The following is a 21,968-nucleotide window of genomic DNA, read 5'->3' as shown; positions in this document are numbered from 1 at the left end:
ATGAGCAAGCACTCGAAGAAGAAAACACGGTTACTCACCTTGTAACTCTTGTTCTTCGAGATGTGTTGCTCATATCCATTCCACAGCCGCCCTCCTTCCCCACTGTCGGAGTAGCCAGCAAGAAGGAACTGAGGAGCGGATGGGCCGGCAGGGGTATATATCAGGCGCCATAGCGGCGCCACTCCAGGGGGCGACCTGCCGGCCCACCGAGTGTTGCTAGGGTAAAAACTCTCCGACGAACATGCACGCGGTGCACGCACACCTAATTGGAACGGATATGAGCAACACATCTTGAAAAACAACAGTTACAAAGGTGAGTAACCGTCTTTTCTGACGATAAAATCTATGAGTCTATGTGTAACCCTTAACAAAAGCAGCTACTTGTTTTAGTTTTCTGCTTCACCTTGCAGTTCCAGATCTCTATTATAAACATATGCAAACAGAGCGCTAGTCACTTTGGTTTTCAAATATCTAGTGAAACTAAATAAGCTTACACTAGAATACAAGTTGCTCTGTCACTTGTAATTTGTCTTTGAAATGCACAAATAAATGGATCTTGTGATTCAAGCTGGGGAATGCTGTAATCTTCTTTGAGAGAAATCAGTAGCAACACTGGTTATTAAACTGGTAGAAAAAGGCAACCTCACATTCTTCTTCGAACTTGGTCACAGCTTCTGTCATCCTTTGGCTGACTGTAGAAAACCAAACCAGGAGGATAGTGAAAGATGACAGACAACTTGACCGATGTTTATGTAGTTTCAATATTCATCTTCTAGCAATCGTGCTTTCAGAATACGTTTGGTATAAAAGAAACAAGGCACTAACTAAAACTTTTCAACCAGTATTTGTTTTGGTTTTAAATCACTAGAATGGAAATCCTAGGTGTCCTACCTTATGTCACAATGAAATGATTTGGGAATATTAATCATGCAGGATGCACAGTTGGCCATAACAGAAAATGTCTTTTTTTTCCAGATTATTAAAACTGCATTTTATTTGACAGTTCTGAAAGCATCTACCATCAAGGAGTGGGTTAGATGGCAGTGATGAAAAGGATACTGATGAAAACTGGAAACACTAAAGATTATCACACAAAACAATTTTTTATCTTTCTGAAAGTTGCCTTTCTGTTCAAAATGCATTCCCTTTCTCTCTAGAGAGTTTAAAAATAAAACTCAGTGCTTCAAAAAGAATGGAATTTATAGATAAGGCAGGGGAAGCTCCAGAAATGACTGAATAGCCCTGAGTAGTATACGCTCGATAGCATTCATCATCATGCATTTTTGTCAGGTTTCCAAGCCCCATTTAGGGCTTACGTCCCGCCTTCCCACCCTGTTTCCAATGATACTGAAGTTTGGTTGTGTCAGCCATTTTGAAAAATTGTGTGTGTGTGTTTGTGCTTGGGTACATTGAGAGAAAAAGATTGAAAGAATAGTGTGAGAGAGTTTCAAGATGAAAAAAGAAAGTTTTGGGTAAGGTTTAGAAAAAAAGGGAAAGAAAGGTTATTGGATGTGGTTGAGTAAGGAGAGAGGTGTGTAAAGGGCAGGTTATGAAAGAATGGAAAGATTTTTGTTTTTGAAGGTCTAGTTTTAAAGAATAGAGATTTTTAGTGAGTTTGAGTAAGGAGAAATGATGGTAAAGGCCTAGGCTGGTAGGCTATTAAAGAATAGAAAATTTTGAAATAAATGTAAAAGGTGTATTAACCATCAGGGTGGGTAAGGAAAAGTTAAATAATATTGAAAACTAGGTTTAAAAAGGGAATTTACTAAGGCAGAGCCTGTTTAGTAAGCACATGGTAAAAAAGTGAATACAAAAATGCATTTAAACTATTCAATACCAGTGTAGGTTAAGAAAAAAAAGAGGTTAAAAGAAAGAACAGGGCAAAAAAAGGGGAAAAAAGAGAGCCCCCTTTGCAAAGGGCAAAGATAGAGAGCACATGGTTGAATCAGAAAGAGAGGGAGAGAATGAGAGAGAGAAAATGTTTACCTTTCAAGTCTTTCTGTAGAATGAGGCAACTTCCCAGGTTCAGACCCTCTCAGACTTGTTATTACCACCTTTGGATCGGACCAATCAGAGTTTGTTCTACAGCAGTGTCATAGAATTCATTTTCCTGAACCAATCCTAGAGTCCCAAGATTTTAAACAAGAGCCATCTCCCTCCTCGTTTCCCTCTCTTCCTCCCCACCCCTCAACTGTCTTATTCTTATCTAAAGAAACAGACCCCCAGCATTTTTCCTGCCAAGTAGCCCTTTTACATAGGGGTTTTTATAAAAGTTAAAACCATAAGCTTTTAGTAACAAACAATTTTTAAAAGTTTTCCCCTAGGTTTTAGACTAACGGGTTATTTTTTAGTAAACACAATATGAAACAACAGGCTTTTGCAGCAAAGCTCCTGTTAGCAAAGCAGCCTCTGTGAGTCAGTGGATCACAGAGGCTACAACTTCACTACCCGCCGTATTGGCGGGTAGCAATCGATTGCTTGGGAATCGATATATCACGTCTCATCTAGACGTGATATATCGATCCCCGAACGCGCTTATACCGATTCCAGAACTCCACCAACCCGAATGGAGTTGCGGAGTCGACATGGGGAGCCGCGGACATCGATCCCGCGCCGTGAGGACGGTGAGTAATTCGATCTTAGATACTTCGACTTCAGCTACGTTATTCATGTAGCTGAAGTTGCATATCCGAGATCAATTTTCCCCCATAGTGTAGACCAGCCCAGAGAAGGAGTTTGCGTCTCTACCTGCTTTTTAACAAACACAAGTAAAAGTTACATTAAGTTTTGCAAAGGTATAATTACTTGAAAAGACAAACCTAAGACACAGCCCTCTATTTACAGGAGTGTTTCAATAAAAAAGAGCAGGCAGAAGCACCTCAGGTTTAAAACCCCAGGTTTTTAGTAACAGACAGTCTATAAAACCCTTATTTTGTTAACCATTGGATTATAGAGAAGAAGTTTGTTTCTTTTCCCACTCTTTTTAACAAATAGAGGTGAAAGACTTGTAAAGGAATAAACACTTGAAAAGACAAGTCTATCTGAAGACACATTTCTTTATTTCGCCCCTTAGGCATAAGTGTTTTTTTTAAAAACACAGAAAACCTCTCTATAAGAGTAATGTATAGTGATAAAAAAGGTTTTCACTAGGTTTTAGACTCACATGGGTTGTTTTTTAGTAAAAACTGTGAAGCTGCAGCAAAGCCCTGCTCTGCTCTTATCTAAACAACCAAGACCCTGTAACAAAAGCTGAACAACTCATACTATAAACAATTTTAAAATGCGTTTTTTAAAGTAATGTTTAAAACCCCCTCTTTTTAACTTATTAAATAAACACATTAAAAAACAAACCTACCTGAAGACACATTCCTTTATTTATAGGGGTGTTTCAATAAAAAGAGCATGCAGAAGCACCCCAGACCTAAATCCACAAAACCCTTATTAAGGAAAAGGTTCCCCCCAAGGTTTTTAGTGAGAACCACGTGAAAGAGCCTTTTGAAGGTAGTGGATTAGAAAAGAAGACCCCTTTGAAAAACAGGCTACCTGAAGACAGTTTTTTTTTTTTTTTTATTTAGCCCCATTGGCATAAGTGTTTTAATAAAATGTAAATATGCAGAAACAAGCATTGGTTAAAAACACAGAAAACCTGTTTATAAAAGTAATGTATATTGATAAAAAAGTTTCCCCCCAGGTTTCAGGCTAGCACTGGTCATTTTTTTTAGTAAGGACAGTTTGAAACAGCAGGCTTTTGCAGCAAAGCAGCTGTCAGCAAAAACAGCCCCTGTAAGACAGTAGATCAGAGATAAGAAGGCTGCTTCTTTGCCTACTTTTTAACAAATACAAGTAAAAGTTATATTAAGTTTTTGTATAGGAATAAACACTTCAAAAGACAAGTCTATATGAAGACAGAGCCCTTTATTTAACATTTTTACATGTGTGTTTCAATTAAAAAAAAAAAAAGAGCATGCAGAAAACATGCCAGTGTGAAAACCACAGAACCTTAGTAACAGCTAGTTTATATCCCCCTTATTTTGTAATCCAGTGGATTAGAGAGAAGTTTATTTTCCTCCCCACTTTTTAACAAATCCATGTGAAAGTTATGGTAAGCTTTTATTTTCCTAGGGCTTTTAGATTTAAGTATGAATTTTGTTGTTGCATAATTAGAATGTCTTTGTTTTTAAACGTTTGCAACCCCTGTGCTGAGACACAGTTACGAGCTCCCGTGTTGTTTTCGGGTCCATAGATTTTATTAAAATAATACAACACAGGCTGGATCTGGAGCTTTCTTTACATTTTAAAACAGATAAGACTAATTAGGCTAGCAGTGCTTCATGCACTATAGTCTGCCTTAGCAAGGCTCCAGGGGTTACTCCTCCAGTTTGCTCGGTTTTTTATACAGACTTCTTTTCTAACTTTTTTATAAATGCTGTTAAAGTTTTTAAAAATAGCGAGATTGCATTGAAAGATACTTTATGAAAGTTATAACAAGTATTTTATTCCATTTACTGATTGTAAAAGACAAAAATCACCGCTTTGTGACTGATGAAGCTTAGAGGTAGCCTATCTGAAGAATACCCTCACCCCTTGACTTTCTTCCCATACTTTTAACACTTGCTAAACATGCAGTGTTTCATTATATAAAAGTTTTTAACATTTAACACGAAAATACAGAATTGACTGAGATGTAACATAATGTGACCTTTTTAAAGGATATTCCGTATGCAGTAAGGCCTATTTGAAGCATTGTTTTTTTTGTTTTTTTTTTAAGTTTATTATGAAAAAGCAGTATTGCCTGAGCTGTAACAAAACAAGGCCCCTCTTAGGGATATTTTGTTCAAGTTTAGTGAACTAAAAAGGCTTAAGATACTAGCCTGTTCTTTTTAAAATAGTGTTTTTAAAGTACCAAAACAACTGGGTATGAATATGAAAACTGGCAATTGAGGGGAATTTACATATGTGTTTTTTAATAAAAAAAAATCAAGATTGCTTTTTTAAAGTTTGGATTTATATAAAAAACACAAGAAAAAATAGCTTATGTAAAAAAGTTAGCTGTTTTAGCCTTCCTCACCCCCACTCCCACCCCACTTGAGACATGCTAGAGTGCTCAATAATTCACACCTATGGATAGCGATGTCATTGTAGTATACTGTAAGAAAAACTGATAGAGTAACAAAAATACACATTTAAAGCCAGAGCCACAGAGATCAGGCCATGGGAGTAAGAAAGCTGTCCCGAGTTTTAGGGGACATGTTGATAACTCTTTTAGTGAAACGGCTTTGTAGGCAGCCTGTCTGTGTTAGTAGTTTTTAGCGTCGGCAAGCATTTATCATTTGGAAGCACTTTTCCACTTTATGAGGTATTATCTCCGCCATCTTATGGCCGATCAGAAATATTAACAAAAACAAGCTAAAAGATAGTTTGTAGCAAGCTCTGCAAAGCAATAATTACAATTTTGTTTATCGTTATCTTGTCTAAGCCCCTAGAGGATATATATTGTTTTGTTTTATAAAACACTTTTATGCAAACTGTAACCCTAGATTATATACAGCATTAAATAATATGAAACAGTAGACAAGAGACCCAAGACATCGTTGAAATCAGAGGGGCTATGATTAAATCCTAATGCAGAGGGCCTTGGGGTGGAAAATGAAAAGGTACAGCCGAAGTGAAAGATGGTATGATTTAAGAAGGGTTCTGGGGCTGCTTTGCAACGGTCCATAGGGAGCCTATAACCCTCATGCACAAACACCAGGGCTGGGTGAGGCGGTTGGGCCTTTGTTAGAAGAACAGGCCGTTCATATACCTTTTCTTCTTGTTGACAAACTGTAACCTAACTGTGCGTATACTACAGGGGCAACCTACCGCCCTTTTGATAAATCCCACATCCCTCGAACTCCACAAAAACATGCTTTACGCAGTTATTTTCAACTGACATTTTATTTTACAACACAGCCCATTTTGTTCCCAAAACATGCTCTGTTAGTGTTTTTTCTTAGCAAGATTTTGTAATTTGCTGAGCAAAGAAGACGTTCAACATTTTGCATTAAACATTTATTTGTCGATTTTGAGTCTTTCATCTAAAATGCTATCTGGGTCCTCGGCCTCTGTCACTTTGTCCACCAATTCTGCCCCTAGAGCTAAATGTTTCTGGGTTAAACAGAGGCACTGCAGTGCGTATCCCAGCGTGATGATAACATTTTACACACTCCCCATACACAAACTACCGCTAATTTCTTTAATTTTATAATTCACATCATCTAAAGACCAGTACACGGAGGCATGATGCCTCTGACCAGGGGCATCTATCGCACACCCAGGACAATACTCATTTTGTTTCTCTCTCAGGCAGTGCTTGATTCCGTGCACAGCCGCTCGCACAATTGCACGCATCACGGTTATGAACTTGCACCCGCTTAATACCGAATTTCTCCCTCAACTTTAGATAGTACAAGCCTACAGAATAAGCGTCCCCCACTGTTTCGGCATTCTGTGGAGCATCTGGTTTTGTGTCTGGGCAAAAACAGATCGAGCCCAAACCGCTTGGTCCTTCGGAACTGTCGGTGTCCAAAACCTCCAAGTCCTCTGAAGAACCATCGCTCAGCTGCTGAAAAATTGACAGTAAGAAATGTGTGTAAGGCATCTTTGTACTTTTTCATAACATGTTTTTAAAACCTTTTACTCCGTGTATCAAGAGATCCCTTCCGCAGGCAGCTTTTAAAAACAACAAACAACAACAACAATTGAAATATGTCTGGTCAGAGGATCTTGCCCTGAGATGCTCGGTTGGCTAGAGCCTTTTGGATCAAGCCTGCACAGAGCCATATTTCAGCTGTTGTTGTTGTTGTTTGTTATTTTTAAAAGCTGCCTGCGGAAGGGATCTCTTGAAACACAGTGTAAAAGGTTTTAAAATCATGTTATGAAAAAGTAAGCATGTTAGACCCTGAGCATGTGGGCAAGATCCTCTTACACACATTTCTTACTGTCAGTTTTTCAGCAGCTGAGCTGAAGTAGAGGTAATAGCAACGTGGGCAGGTTTCTGGCAATTTCACAAAAAAATGAGATTGTTCTTTATTTGATTACGATAATCCCTTTGACGATAGACTTCTAATTATTAGCTAAACTTTCAACTTTTTTTCTTTATCTTAACTAGTCCAGAGAGAGTGCATGTGGAGGCACAGTGCTTTCATCCTCTTTCATATGAAACGCACACATCTCATTCCTCTTATACTTCAGCTTCCTAATCTTGTAAATGCCACATCTCTCTCTCTCTCTCTCACACACACACACGTGCAAGGGGGCTTTTGCATCTGCTGTGCAAGGGTTTCATTCTGGCTCTGAACAGGCTGGCATGCAGGGAGCTTTGGGATTGAGCTGCTGATGGTACTGCTGGATGCTCACTGAAGCTGATCTGCTGGTCTCAAACCCCAGACAGAGGGGTTCCCCAGGGGTCAACAGCCACAATTCCAGCCAGTAGTCTGGAATAGACATTGCAGAAGGGCTGCATTTTATTCAAAATAAATGGGCATATTAGAGGTGGAAAACTCTTATTAAATCTTATTCCAGCTTCTATGGTTTATGGCCCCACATAGTTGATCTCACCGGAATGCCTTTATTTCTCCTCTTCAACATGCAAATGAAATAACCTTTTTACCATAACATGAGCTTGTTGGTTTAGGCAAGAATGAGTTGGTATCTTCTATACTGTACATAAGATTTCACTCTCTTCATCACTCAATTAGGCTGAGAAAACAGAACACAAATGTGAGCTGAAAGCGGATAAAATGATGAGAGCAGCTGCCAAGGATGTACACAGGCTACGAGGACAGAGTCGTAAGGAGCCCCTGGAGGTACAATCATTCAGGTAGGAATGTCTCTAAAGAGGAGAAAGTTATTACTGCAAAAAAAAACAAAAACAAAACAAACTACTTTTTTTTTTCTTTTGGATAACTTCAGTTCACCACAAATTTAAGTGTCCTTTACAAAAGACAGTTACTGTGCTGCCTGAGTTAGAGAGATCTGCATTTTCTTATCCAAGACTAAAATCCTGCGCTCATTTAAATCCACAGAATTCACATTGATTTCAATGAGAACAGGATTAGATCCCAATATTTTCCGTAAGAGGCAGTAGCACAATGCTGCTTAATTTATCTATCCCTTTGTTTAATAAATGAATCACCTATGGCTGTCTTTTTGTAACACATTTATGAGACCTAAAATGTTATGATAGTTGCAAAGTGACACTTTTTTGTAACAAGTACAGTTTTGTTAGTTTTACTGTAACCACTTAACAATGCCTGTCTCTGAAATGTAAATAAGAGGCGTGTTTTGTGTGTGGTGAAGCATGAGGCTTTTATTTTTGTTTATTAGTTGCCTGGGCAGTCTTTCGTCCAGGCAGTCGTTCTTCTCTTAGAATGTCCAAATCGCTGGTGGATTCTTTATTGTATTAACAACTGGTGGTGGTCTTCTTTTTAGAGAGAAGATGGCATTTTTCACACGACCGAGGATAAACATTCCAACCCTCTCTGCAGATGATGTTTAATCACCATAAAGTATTTGTTTTCCCTGACCATTCCATAAATACAGTTTGGTTTTGCTGAAGTTATTTATGTGGTATTATGAAGGTACCAAGTCATTTGTACATTAGAGCTTTTGTCGGTTTTTTAATGTCTAAAGACTTCTTTAGTTTTGTTCTATCATTAGAAAAACCAGCATTAAAGTGACAAGATTGTATAGTTTGTATATTTAGGAATGTATTTTTGGGAAAGAATGTATTTTTGGGAAAGAATTTTAAATAAGAACAAATGCAGCCTGAAGTGCTGTTCTTAAATAATAATAATCTATTTAGACTTATTTTGTACAGCTCTACCTTTTTAGAGGTTTTACTGCAATAAAATAAATCTGAAGGAACCTCACTGCTATGTTCTATGGCTATAACACATCAAACTCTTCCTAGTTAATATTTTGTACAATATAGAGAATGCAGGGAACCATTTTTTTGATTCTAAAGTGCTGTGAACGAATACTCTGAGCTGTGAAGTGGTTTGCATTTCCTGCTAGGTCATAAAAATGGGTGTGGAGTTGAAATACTTGCACTTTTTTGAGATTTGTACTTTCAGATCATGTTTATAATGGATCTGTTTGTTTAACAAGTTCCAAAAGCCCATTGAAAGCCACTGCTGTAGGAGGAGGGCTATATGGAACATAAGTCAATTTTACATTTTTTTTTAATAAAGTGAGCTTTCTGGATGAATTTATCTTTTTTCTCTTTTTTGTTTTTTTTAATACAACTATTCCCATCAAGTGGGGCACAGCTATCTCATTCCTTTTCTAATCCACTAACCTGGGATAGCTATTCTACCATTTTTAAACTCTATTTTCAGAGTATTTTTTAGCAAGTAACTCAGTGGGACTTAGGCTCCAAAGTCATTCAGGTGCTTTTAAAGATTTTTGTCCTTACATATAAAGAGAAGTCCCTACAGTTGCTTAAGGAACATTTTATTACTTATTTTTCTACAGTTTAAAATAATAATGCAGAAAAAGCAACTAATATACGTATACAAATATACAAAGCAAACGTGTGAAAGCACCAGTGTTTAACCAACCTGTCTTTTCTAGCACATCCCAAATTGATTTTCGTGATATACTTGACAGCTTTGTCACTAATTCATCTCTGACAGTTTAGTCTTTAATGCTTGTGTGACTCTGAGCCCAGCTTTCAGGTGTGGGTGTTCAATCCACATCTGGGTGTTTAGTAAGAGCTGAACTGCTCAGTCTATTTTAATCCCGAGTGCCAACTGGAGTATTCAAATGGCAAGTTGGATCCAGTGAATCAAGAGATTATGCTTTCCATAGTATTAGAGATACTATTTATTTTTTGTGCACTCCCATAGATTGAACTCCTTCTCACAAAGTTTAATGTATGCATTCCTTTGGATCATTAATTTGTTTGGGGCATTTGGTGACTGAACAGACGTTCCACAGAATAGAGCACTGGAAGCTTTATATGATACAAAAAAGAGTTAAGTGAGTAAACTTACATCCTCTGTTCTGCAAAAATGGACTGTTCCAAGTAAATAAGACTCTCTGCAGAATGAGGGCACTACACTTGATCTTAGCCAAAAGATCCTAATATATATGAAGACCTTAATATATATATGAAGGACCACAGTTAGCCCCTGTGTGAGAAGGTGTAACTCTGTTGAAGTCATTGAGCTGCATCCCAGTGCTGAATTTGACCCAGTGTTGCACTACCAAGAATCTAATTCAAATTTTTAGCCGTACAAGTTGCACTGTTTTGTAGGAGTGGGAAAAAATACCCTGATCATTTTAGGGCCTGATCAAAGTCCCGTTAAATTCAATGGAGTCTTTCCATTAATTTTAATAGGAGTTATATCAGGCCCTCTGCCAAGTCAATACAATGCATTAAACTTCTCAGATTTGTTATTGCCTGTTTGTAAAAGATATTATGTCAAATAATGGATTTCCAGTCAGTAAAAATAAACTATGAAACTTGGTGTATTGCTGCTAAAATCAAAAAGCTCTTAAAATCTTATAATTTTGTAGTAAATTACCTAGTATTGAGTACTTGAATAAGGCTGCTTTAAAAAAAATCTACCATATTGCTGTACTCTACAAAATTATGAAAAAGAGATGTGACTACTTTGTCCAGAATTACTGTAACTGATAGCTAAGTTTTATCAAACTACTAGCTGCTTTGTTATATAATATTTGGGTAATTTAACTTGAAAATGCTGATTTAATGGTTTTTTTTGTGCCAATTTTTTACTTTCTCAAAAACTTCTAACCTTTGCAAACCACCTTTATAGTAATGACTCTACTACGGTGGGATGGAATTGGGGAGAGAATGCAATTAAGTCCAGAATAAAGACTAAATTACTTTAGTCTCTGTCTATTAAAGCTGACAAATACTTTTAAAATGCAGGTCTCGATGTATATACTATTTTTCTATGTATGAAACATTTTAACAGGCAACAATTATACATTTTTATCCTATGTATACTGTAATGGTTTTGTCAGAATTAATGGTAATTAAAAATATTACAAAATTACATAGTTGGTCTACACACTTGTATGTTTGGGGTGGGAATAGGGGATGTTTCCGAACTAACTTTAAGTGGTCATAATAAAATAAACGTGCGTCAAGTCTTTAAAAAAGATTACTCCTAAGAAATTGTATTTAACTATAATGTAAAGTAGGAGATAAACTTTCATGTGGACACTTAATATATAAATCTTATATGTTAGAGGAAACAACAACAGTGGCCCTGGATGTCAGGGCGTAGTTCCCCATAGACTTCTGGACACAGGGTTTTAATACTCTCTCTACCAAACACTCAGTGGAATCTGCACATCCCCTCACAGCGGGATACAAGAGGAATCCTTTGGAGAAAAATATGACTGGTGGACCGGCTCAGTGGGAATTGGACCCGGACAGCGGCTTGTTCATTAGGTCATAGATATCTTACAATTCTATCTAGCTTCCAAAGTATGCCAGATGCATTCCAAACCTCGAAAATGCTCAGTTTAACAATCTTATTCATGAACAGCTCCACGCTGTAGCTTTAATTTAAAATTGGTATCCTCACTCACAGGCGGCAACTGCTGTTTCGCAGTGCTAAGCGCTGGAAGGGAGTGGGGAGAAGTAGGACACAGCAGCGCGCTCGGGCAGGAGGTGGAGAGGAGGCAAGCTAGGGCAAGGGGGTGGGGAGCTGCCGGTGGGTGCAGAGCACCCACCAATTTTTCCCCAGGGGTGCTCCAACCCCGGAGCACCCACAGAATCGGCCCCTACGTCCTCAGTGAATCATGTGCTTAATACTACAGTGTTGAGAACTATAGACAAATCTTAAAGCTAGATTAGATGTGTTAGTTAGGCAGGGCTAACCCGCTTAATAAAGCACTCAGTTGACACAGCATTCTTCATTAAAGTCTCTTGACAGGAGAGATCTTAAAAGACTCCCACTGCTTGATAATGCAGTGATATGTAGAAACAATGAACTTTGTATAGGGATTTGATATGTTTTACTTTACTTGTAGTGACCGTAGTAGTTAGACCATGTATAGCAATGTATGCATTGATTTTTTGGTGTTATCTTCAGAACTGACTGGAGTTAACAAAGTGGTGGAATAAAAAGGGTCACGTTGTAATATGAGTACTGTAATACCTTGTGATACCTCTGTACTCAACACTGATTCACATATAGTGACCTTCCCAGTTATGATTTAGAACAATTAGTAAACAATACAATGTAGTTTAATATACATGCCTTCCAATAAGCCATATATTGATGAGCTCCACAAAGGGGGAATATATATATCAGTAATATAAGCAACCTTCTGGCTATCTCATTGAATCGTAATTACATATTGAAAACAAACAGTGTGGTTGCTCAATAATTGTAATGTAACTATTTTGTAATTACTGTACTCTTAAAATGCCAAAAGTTAGCTGAAATGTTAGTCTTTGATACATCCCCACCTAACTATGCTAGCGAAACAAAAGCTTAAATTTTAGATCTTTACCTTGTCTCCTTCAAGTCTGTTTTCGTAGAAAACAGCAATCCAGCACTTGTAGGGAGATGGATTCAGCAATACAAGGTCTTTGCCATCTCTAGCTATCTTTTGAATTTGAAAATGAGACATGTTGGAACCCCTTGAGTAGTAGTTTCTAACTAGCATATAAGAAGTACTGAAGTGAACAGTGAATTATATGTAGAATCCATGGAGAAACAGATCTCATGAATGACCTTAAAGATGGCTGAGTTGTAATCACATTATTTTAGTATCAGCTGGCCTGGAAGCAACAAGTTTGAAAAAACTTAGGCCTGGTTTACACTGCGCTCCCTCCCTCTCCCTCATGGCGGCTGACCCCAGCCTGGCTGCATCCTCCTGAACATTCCTCCATGGCCCCCTGAGAAGGTGTGTCCTGCAGTTTGGGGACCACTGATCTAGCCAGTCCCAGCAGACAAGCACAGATGAGCCCCAAGAAGGGAAAGGGACCTTGGATAAGTGTGTGCATGCATTCTTCCTTACAGGGTTTAAAAGATAGCGCCTAGCCCATCCCCCAGTTAACTAACACAGGTATTGACTTCTCATTGTTTTACTTGTAGAGAAGAGGTATAAGTACAACACACAGAGGTAGAGTTGGCATCTATTTTTCATTCTGCTGTTGGGTTAGGCTGGGGGAGTGTGAGGGAGGGCTATGTAGAACATCTTATTTATGCATACAGAGATGTCTTTTGTAACCTCAATGAAATTTTAGAGAGAGACTCTGCAATCCTCTCCCAAAGGTTTCTAGGGATGGCTGCTTTATTTTTTCCTTTGTAGCAGGAGGCCATTCCATGCCACTCCCTGGTAAGACTGGATGACACCAATGCAGTAAACAAGTTAGTGGTATATGGGCTCGGGTGGCTTCACGATGCTAATAGCAGCTGTGTTCTCTATACCTTTATTACTCTCAGCACTAAGATGTCAACTAAAACTACCACTGCCTGTAGCAGTATAGTAACAATATTCACTGCCATTGCCCTATACTCCTACCCCTGGTATGGGGACAAAAATCGTATTATTTTGTGCAACCAAAAATCCATTATGCCCCTTGCCATTACCATGGAGAGTGGTGCTGTTCAGAGGCACTTCAATGCTGAAGCATCAATAAGCATGTCTTATTAAAGCAGTTAAGGGAATAAGGGAATTAACACTACACACTGCATGTGGGCTATTGCTGTACTGAGCAGGGCTGTTCTCCTAAACCTGGAACTTTAGGGAATTCTTGTAATGGTATGGCAGTAATTATTAATCTCCAGCTGCAACCTCACAATGACAAATTCCCCTCTGCTCTGTAAATTCTTCCTCCTTGACTCCCCTGTAGCAGCTCACCCACCAACCCACCCAATTTATCTCCTCTATACCTTATCAGTTTATTTATGCACACTACATAACAGCACTGCACATTCAGTTGAATGAGTCATTGTTGCTCTGAGGAAAGAGGGTGGTGACTCATACTGCATTCAGAACTCCTGGTGACCACCTGCCTGGACTCAATGTGACAAGGCCTCTGAGAAAATATCTTTTATTGAACCAACTTCTGTTGGTGAGAAAGACAAACTTTGCACCTACATAGAGCTGTTCTTCAGGCCCCAGGCAAAGCTATGTGTAGCTAAAAAGCGTGTCTTTCTCTCCAACGGAAGTGGTCCAATAAAAGATAGATATTTCCTCACCCGCCATGCCTCTAAAATCCTGGGCCTCACTCACTCTGGCCCTTTTTAAAATCAAACCGCACCCCATGGAAAACAGGGAAAGCCTCTATTTCCAAACAGCTCCACGCTAGGAGGCACCCAGGCAATCTTTAGTAAAGAGGGGCAGGCTCTGGCGCAAGGACACTAACTGCTGCCCTCCGCCTGTGGGGACCGTTCATGCGCAGCTGCTTACGCACTCAGATCCTCCACTGAGCTGCCAAACCACCGCTGCGGCGCTGTGCCTGTGCACGTCCGTCACGGTGACATGCTGTCGGCAGCCCAGCACGTTCACCCGCCCTGCCCGCGAAGGAGGGCGGCCTCTGCTCCAGCCCGGGGGTAGCCCCAGCCGCCTCCTTGGAGCAGCACAGTGGAACACGCACTGAACTCAGGCCCGGCTCCGCGTGCGCAAGGGTCGGACCAAGCCCTGAGGGCGCACCGTCCCTCTCTCTTCCATGTTGCTTTCCCGTCTCTGTGCGGAACGTTCCTTCCGCTTCCGGCGCGTAGCTCCTTCCGCTTCCGGTTTGCCCAGCCGCCGGGGCCCCGGTGAGAATGGAGGCTCACGTGGCTCAATATTCCGCTCGGCTCCTGCAGCAGGTTAGCCTCGCCTTCCCCGGGAGAGGGACGCTTGCCCCAGCTCGGGTGGCTCCATGTTGCGCGCTGTTCTGGTTCCCGCTTCCGTCCTGGGCTGGAGGAAGGGAGCCCGACCGCGCCGCCCGCAGCCTGTCCTGGCACAAGGGTTCAGTGGGTGGGAGGCTCGTAGCGGGGCGTGTCCAATGGGGAGGCTGCACCGCGGCCCGAGAGGGTCCAGTGGCACCGGGGGTCAGGGCCGGCTCCAAGCACCAGCTGGAAGCGCTGGTGCTTGGCGGCAATCTGCAAGGGGCGGCAGTCCCTATTGTTTTGCCCCCAAGCAGCGCACCGAGTTGCCGCCGCGGAGGGCGGGGCCAGTCCGTGTGCCCTTAGGGTAGCACATGTGTTTCCGCGGCGGCGACAATTCGGCGGCAGCTTCTATGTTTAGCTGAAGCCGCCGCGGAAACGCGCCTGCCGCCCTAAGGGCACACGGACTGCCCCCGCCCTCCGCGGCGGCAATTCGGTGCGCTGCTTGGGGTGGCGAAAACTGTGGAGCCGGCCCTGCCGGGGGTTCCGTTGGCACTGGGGTAGGCAGGCTGCTCCGCGGCCCGAGAGGGTCCAGTGGCACTGGGGTAGGCAGGCTGCTCCGCGGCCCGAGAGGGTCCAGTGGCACTGGGGTAGGCAGGCTTGCTCCGCCGGCCCGAGATAGGGTCCAGTGCACTGGGGTAGCAGGCTGCTCCGTGGCCGCGCAGGTCCAGTGGCACCCGGGGGAGGGCGGGGTTCTGTGGCACCGGGGTAGCAGGCTGCTCCGCGGCCCGGGAGGGTCTGTTGGCACCGGGGTAGGCAGGCTGCTCCGCGGCCCGGGAGGGTCTGTTGGCACCGGGGTAGGCAGGCTGCTCCGCGGCCCGGGAGGGTCTGTTGGCACCGGGGTAGGCAGGCTGCTCCCGGCCCGGGAGGGTCTGGTGGCCCCTGAGGGGGGGGGGGTGTTCTGTGGGCACCGATGTTGGCAGGCTGCTCTGAGGCCCGGGGGCAAGGTGGTGCTGGCTGTAGGGGGATGGGACAGGGGCCTGACTTGGGATCATGGCGCTGGGTGTAGGTCTTTGGTGGTGAAGCCACACAATGCCACGGTGACACTTCACCACCTTGAGCCACTGTAGAAAAATCAAGGGGATCGTACCAAACTAGGGCAGTGACACCTTTGGGGTCATCTGCCTGTTGCTTAGATTGTAAGCATGTCAGGTGCAGGGACTGTGCCTTTGTGTCACAGCAGAGTTGAGTACAAAACACTTGGGCCACTGCCAGCTGGCTACCAATCTGGGCCCTACCAATTGCATGCTAATGGGCCAGTACCCAAATATACTGCCTCCTGTGGTGACAAGGCTGCTGTACAAGAGACCGGCCTGTAACTTCATTCCACACCAACCCAGGATTCTGTTTGTGCTCCAAGGTCTTCTCTGCACATGGTTTTGGTATCAGTATAACTATGTGGTATGGGTGTGCTTTTTTTAAAAAAAAATTGATACAGTTATACTGGTACAACCAGGGCTGCCTCCAGGTACCAGCTCAGCAAGCAGGTGCTTGGGGCGGCCAAGGGGAAGGGGCGGCACATCGGGTTCTTCTGCGGCATTTCGGTGGCAGGTCCCTCTTAGAGGGAAGGACCTGCCGCCGAATGGCTGCCGAATAAGAAAGCGGCACGGTGGAGCAGGCGCTGATCACGATCGTGGCTTCCCCCCTGCCCCCCCCCCCCCCCCGCTGCTTGGGGTGGCAAAAGCCCTGGAGCCGGCCCTGGGTACAACCCCTAATGTGAATGCAGTTCTGCTAGTATAACTGCATTCATGCTAGGAAGATTGTACCACTTTAGCTATATTGGCTTAGTTAAAGCAGTATAACATTTGTGTGTAGGAAACCCCTTAATTATGTCAGCATATTTGTCAAAATCTCTGAGAGACAGATCTACTGTGCATCCTTAGCCACTGACCACATACAAACACCCTGCTGTACTTCCCTTGTCATTTCTTACAGGGGTTGCCACCTAACTATTGTATTACTTCAGAATTGCTGTACACGGTTTTCACCTACAGAAGGAAAGATTAGTCACATATAATACAGGCAAAGCATACATAAAGCATGATTGCTGAAGACAGCACTAAAATAAAGGCAGGAAAAGATCAGAGGCAAAAAAATGCACAGGAAGGCAAGGAGAGAAACAAACAGATGGGGTGAGGAAGGTAAATAGAAAAAAAATGAAGAGGGAGACATCAGACATAAAGGCGCAAAAATAAAAGAACTATGCTGCCCACCAAAGTTTAGAGAAGGGCAACATTAGGGCAATTCATTGCAACTCACCATGGGTGAAGGGATCTTCAGAAACCTGTCTGACTACAGGATCAAAGCTCAAATGTGTGTAGTTAGCCTTCTCTTTCATATAATAAAATTATTTGTCCAATTCTTAAGTAGTATAATGACTTTGGCCTAAAAAGGTAATCTACAAAGGGGAAAAAATGCGTTTGTTCTGCTGCTTTGCGATGTGCTCAGAAGGCCAACAAGTTTTAGGCTTAGCCTACACTGGGGTGGGGGATCGATCTAAGTTATGCAACTTCAGCTACATGAATAACTTGGCTGAAGTCAACGCACTTAGATCTACTCACCGTGGTGTCTTCACTGTCAGCTCTGCCTGCTCCTCTCACGGCAGTGGCATACAGGAGTCGATGGGAGAGCGTTTGGGGGTTGATTTATCGTATATAGACTAGACATGATAAATTGACCCCTGCTGGATCGATTGCTGCCCGCCGATCTGGCAGGTAATGTAGACATACCCTTAGTTTTTTAAGAGTTTTTTTCCTGCTTTCTCTCCATTAGAATTCAGAATTTGTCTACCCTCAAAGATGATGAAGACCTAGTAGGATTGTGACAACACTTACTAAGAGATTTTCTGAAAGGGAAACAGTGTTTGAAGATCTTTTTATATTTTGTTTGATAGTAACATCTGCTTAACTAAACGTTTGGAAGAAATTATGTCTCTTAAGGAGTCAATAGCCTGTCCCCTTCTGTGGCAGTCTCAGAAAAGTCCTACTACACACATCTGAGACCTCAAATGAGTCTTCCAATAAAACTGAGGAGGTCGGCCATTAAAACTCTTGACATCTTTGAAGAAAAAATAAATTATAAAAGGTAAAACACCAGCCACAGTCAGGCCTTCTTCACTGCTAGTGAAGAAGATTCTGATTCAGTTTACTATCTGGGCTGTGAAGTGGGGTCAGATGAATACCATGTAGGTCCATGAGCTGCTTTTGTTTGTAGCAGTCATCTTAAGCGCTCCACTCATTCTTCTTGAGATCAGGGAGAACAGAGGAAGCACCAAACAGCCCCAGGAACCCTGAGAGCTGCTTGCGTGGGCACTAAAGAGCCACACGTTACTCCAGAGCTAGTGACTGAGAGTGTCTGATCTAAGCTGTTACTTCCCATTTTTGACGGTATTATCACTGCGGGAATGGTATTTTTTTAGTTCCCATTTCCTGCTTTGGGAATAAAGGGTTTCTTGGACTTTTATTAACTGAAATCTACCTTCAAGATCTGTTATAAGTGGGAACCTTTGTGTTTATTAATAAATAGCAGACGTTCGTGCCCTTCTAGGTTCTGTAGTGTGCTCTATCAATTCCAAACCAATATGCCTCAGAACTGTAAGTCTGGTCTTTTTTATTTTGTTTTGGTGGGTTTCTGGCTAACTTGTTCAGGCAGGCTTTATTCTGGTCCTGCCTAAAGCAGCATGTGTTGCTGGAGTTTGATTGCAGGAACGATTCGTAACATTTTGCCATGCCACACACACATGGAAACCTCTTGTTTTGGTTCCCTATTCCTATTGACCTCATGCAGCTGAACGGCAGTCAGAATTTGTCCTGCCTTTTCTATTGCTACCTTGCCTGCTTATGGCAGCCTCAAACTAACATGGTTCATGTTACTTTTGCTATTCTGCTCCAGCATCATCATCAGTGAAGTGCTATATGAAGGAGCAACAGTACTGGGGAGACAAAGGGAAATTGGAGCAGTGTCTGGGGATACTCAAATAGGGAACAGAGGGTTGTGGCAGTGGTATAGTGGCAATATATGCATCCACAATCAAACACTTAATCTCTTGCTCACTGGACCAAACAGGGATGGTGATAGAGATGCTTCCATCCATCAGATGGAATGAGGAGTATGGCTATGCAAGACCTGGCGTAAATAGTGAAACAAAGATACAGGAGGAGAAAGAAACACAGGAACAATAGGGTGGGTAGAGGGAGAGGGGGCAGCAGAGAGGAAAATAAGTTAAATTCAAAGGTGCTCAGGTGCTACAGTAACAACCGTGGTGTAAATGGTATATAGCTAGACAAAAGGAAAGATCGACAAAAAGAGAATTGCTCAGTTTTAGGGGAACGATTCTGTGTGACTGTTTCGATTGCTGATCTAATTAAAGAGGGTAGTTGGTTGTTGGTAGCTGAAATAAATTTTTGGAGATAAACATCTGATTCTACCATTCAGGAAGAACACACACCTCTTGCCCCTCTTTTCCCCCTCCCCTCGCCTATTCCATATTTAATTGAGTGGGCATGTGTTAGTAGGAGCTAGTCCACTGCTCACAAATAAAGGCAATCCTTATAGTGTAATACATGCATGCCATTTTAATGCACCATTCACCAGTGGTATTTGGGGAAGTTTAAGGGCAATACTAATCTTGTTAAAAAAAGCTTTAGATTTTGCATTCACGGGTGAGGGGAAGATTTCTAGAGCACAGCTGACCAAAGAGCCTTTGGAGATGGCAGCATGGCTTCATGCATTCACCACAACTTCTCATGAAGTGGTCATCAGGTATGACCCTCTATTGACGAGTTGTGTTTAGGTCGGGGGGAAGGTTACCTTTTCACGGCAGCAGTGGGACAGATGGCACTTTTTCCTTTCCTCTCCTGGTTATCTTTCTCTTGGTTACGCGTGTAATGCTGTCTCCCACTCTTGCTCTTCCAAGCTCTAAGATGGTATGAAAGAGAAGTCACAGATAAAAGATTCGTAAGCCTTTGCGTGAGTGTACTTGTGCACCCAGTTTTCGTGGTATGAATTTCGGATGGAAGATAGAGAATTGATAGTATCTCATTACTGTCGTTAGGGAGTCACAAGTGATTACCCAGAGGGCTAGGTAAATCACAGGATTTGCATCACAACAGGACATACCAAAGGAGTCAATATTTGAAGTTTTGTACTAGGTTGATCCTGGCACTCGGTTTAAGTTGTAGCTAAACAGGAGTAAGTTGACGTGGTTTTACACAGACAGAACCTTATTAATGGCCAGTTTCCAGGCTGGCAGTTTACTTGAGGGCAGATCATGGATGGTGCCAGTTTACTCATAGACTCATAGGTCAGAAGGGACCAATATGATCATCTAGTCTGACCTCCTGCACAAAGCAGGCCACAGAACCCTACCCATCCACTTCTATAACAACCCCTAACCTATGTCCGAGTTATTGAAGTCTTCAAATTGTGGTTTGAAGACCTCAAGCTGCAGAGAATCCACCAGCAAGCGACCCATGCCCCACGCTGCAGAGGACACTGCACTCTCTACAGGCCAGTGGAAAAACCCACACTGGGCCTGGCTAGCCTCTGAGACAAAGCTACTTATCTATGCCAATCTCTTCTTCTTGCTGCTGCCATTTGTGTTGTGGTGTGCTGAGGCAAGGCTACCAGTTCTTCAGTGGAACTCACCCTGGGGTCAGAACTCACCGGGGAGAGCCTTACAACAGGTTGCTGCACTTGAGCAGGAGCTTTTAAGAAGTCTTGATGCTTTATGCTAAGTAACCTTCCTACTGCATTCAGACCAGCTTGTGGTGAGCAAATATTGAGGGCTTCCAGTGGCAACAAAGAAAGATGGGATATTTTAGAATCTGTCATATAATAAAACCCTTTGCTTCCCCCTATGGTTAAGTAATGTCAGGGGTATGGCTAAAACTTTATAAAGGAGAGGGAGAAAAAAGACATTTCAAGTGACAACCTAGGCTGACCTCTCAACGTCAGATCACTGTGAAATGGGGTCAGCCTCACTGCCACATGAGTGCATGGGACATTTGTGCTGCAGACCTCTTGTTTCTGTACAATCATGGGGAAATGTGTGAATGTTTGTTGGGGGTATGGGGGAGAGGGCAAGCCTTAGTGGGGAAGGGCATGGTTTTTCTTTGTGCAGGATAATCATGCAGCAGTAGACAAATATCTCAGCATGACCCTGCTGTTTAGATTGATTTTTTCCATTGGAAAAATGAAATCAATTTGGCCATTGGGTTGGACCGTGAATTGCATTCATTTCGAAAGTGAAAATTAAATTCCTTGATAAGGATAATAACTTTCATTTCCCAGAAATCCTTCGGTGGCATTGACTGACTAACTTGTTACAGCACTGCTTTGAAGCTGTTGCTGACATTGCTGCAGAAAAGGTATCATATGAAGGTTTCAGTTTGTGTGCAATACTACAGTGTTAAGACTAGTGTGTGTGTTTGCTTTCCTTAACACACACACTGACTTTTCTGAAGCTTAAACCTGAGTTCACAACACTGCTGCTGGGTATATTGACTTCTTTGTGATGTAACTTGTGTTATTCTATGGAAAAACTTAATAGTAAAATAGTAAGATTCAATTAACTCTCTGTCTCTATTCATTTTGCAAGATCTTTAAAAATGTCTTGAAGCTCTTTGAAAAATGTGTCTCCAAATGATATCAAAGTGCAAATAGTTTGGAACCGTACAAAACAATGAGGAAGGGTGAGAAATATCCTGTCCACCAGTTAGGGTGGTGGTGGTTTTTCTTTTCTGTTAGAGCAAATTGGTCATTGATTTATTTTGTCTTTGACTTGCATTTATTTCAAAAACAAAAGTTAAATACCTGGATCGAGGAGCACTTGTATATGGAAAGTTTTAAAATGGTAGAATATTGTGTATAAAAGAAACCTCGGGAAAGATAGTTTGCTCTCTGCCTGGTCACAGGAATTCCTATAATGCAATTTTATCATGAGTCTAATGATGATATTAGGTTATTTTTCCTAGAGACCCTAGAATCTCAAGAGATTGCATGAGAATCCCAGCCTTCAGTAAGTTTCTGACCGTCATGCTTGCAGAGAAAAATTTGAAA

The 21,968-nt window shown here is 42.0% G+C and overlaps 2 protein-coding genes and 2 long non-coding RNA genes across 4 annotated transcripts in view; 2 read left to right on the top strand and 2 right to left on the bottom strand.

Annotated features, from left to right (window-relative positions):
- Nucleotides 1-2,426, bottom strand: part of LOC142047115 (uncharacterized) — a 21,788-nt gene extending 19,362 nt beyond the window's left edge. Inside the window, exon 1 of the long non-coding RNA XR_012656295.1 lies at nucleotides 1,987-2,426. This is a non-coding gene — a long non-coding RNA (uncharacterized LOC142047115). The remainder of the gene's footprint in view (nucleotides 1-1,986) is intronic.
- The window catches only part of WWC1 (WW and C2 domain containing 1), a 165,613-nt gene extending 154,544 nt beyond the window's left edge, over nucleotides 1-11,069 (top strand). Inside the window, exons 22-23 of the mRNA XM_032776684.2 lie at nucleotides 7,740-7,861; nucleotides 8,473-11,069. Of these exons, the coding sequence (XP_032632575.1) occupies nucleotides 7,740-7,861; nucleotides 8,473-8,539 (189 nt within the window). The 3' untranslated portion in view covers nucleotides 8,540-11,069. The remainder of the gene's footprint in view (nucleotides 1-7,739; nucleotides 7,862-8,472) is intronic.
- RARS1 (arginyl-tRNA synthetase 1) overlaps nucleotides 8,795-21,968 on the top strand; it is a 55,662-nt gene continuing 42,488 nt past the window's right edge. Inside the window, exon 1 of the mRNA XM_032776685.2 lies at nucleotides 8,795-14,849. Within this exon, the coding sequence (XP_032632576.1) occupies nucleotides 14,805-14,849 (45 nt within the window). The 5' untranslated portion in view covers nucleotides 8,795-14,804. The remainder of the gene's footprint in view (nucleotides 14,850-21,968) is intronic.
- On the bottom strand, nucleotides 17,079-20,479 carry LOC142047114 (uncharacterized). Its single transcript, XR_012656294.1, has 3 exons — nucleotides 20,404-20,479; nucleotides 19,789-20,204; nucleotides 17,079-19,755 (listed from the first exon to the last, which is right to left on the bottom strand). It is a non-coding gene; the product is annotated as an uncharacterized LOC142047114 (long non-coding RNA).

Source organism: Chelonoidis abingdonii, chromosome 7 (genome assembly GCF_003597395.2).
Source record: "Chelonoidis abingdonii isolate Lonesome George chromosome 7, CheloAbing_2.0, whole genome shotgun sequence".
Taxonomy (NCBI): domain Eukaryota; kingdom Metazoa; phylum Chordata; order Testudines; family Testudinidae; genus Chelonoidis; species Chelonoidis abingdonii.
This window is presented reverse-complemented; position numbering and strand designations above follow the sequence as displayed.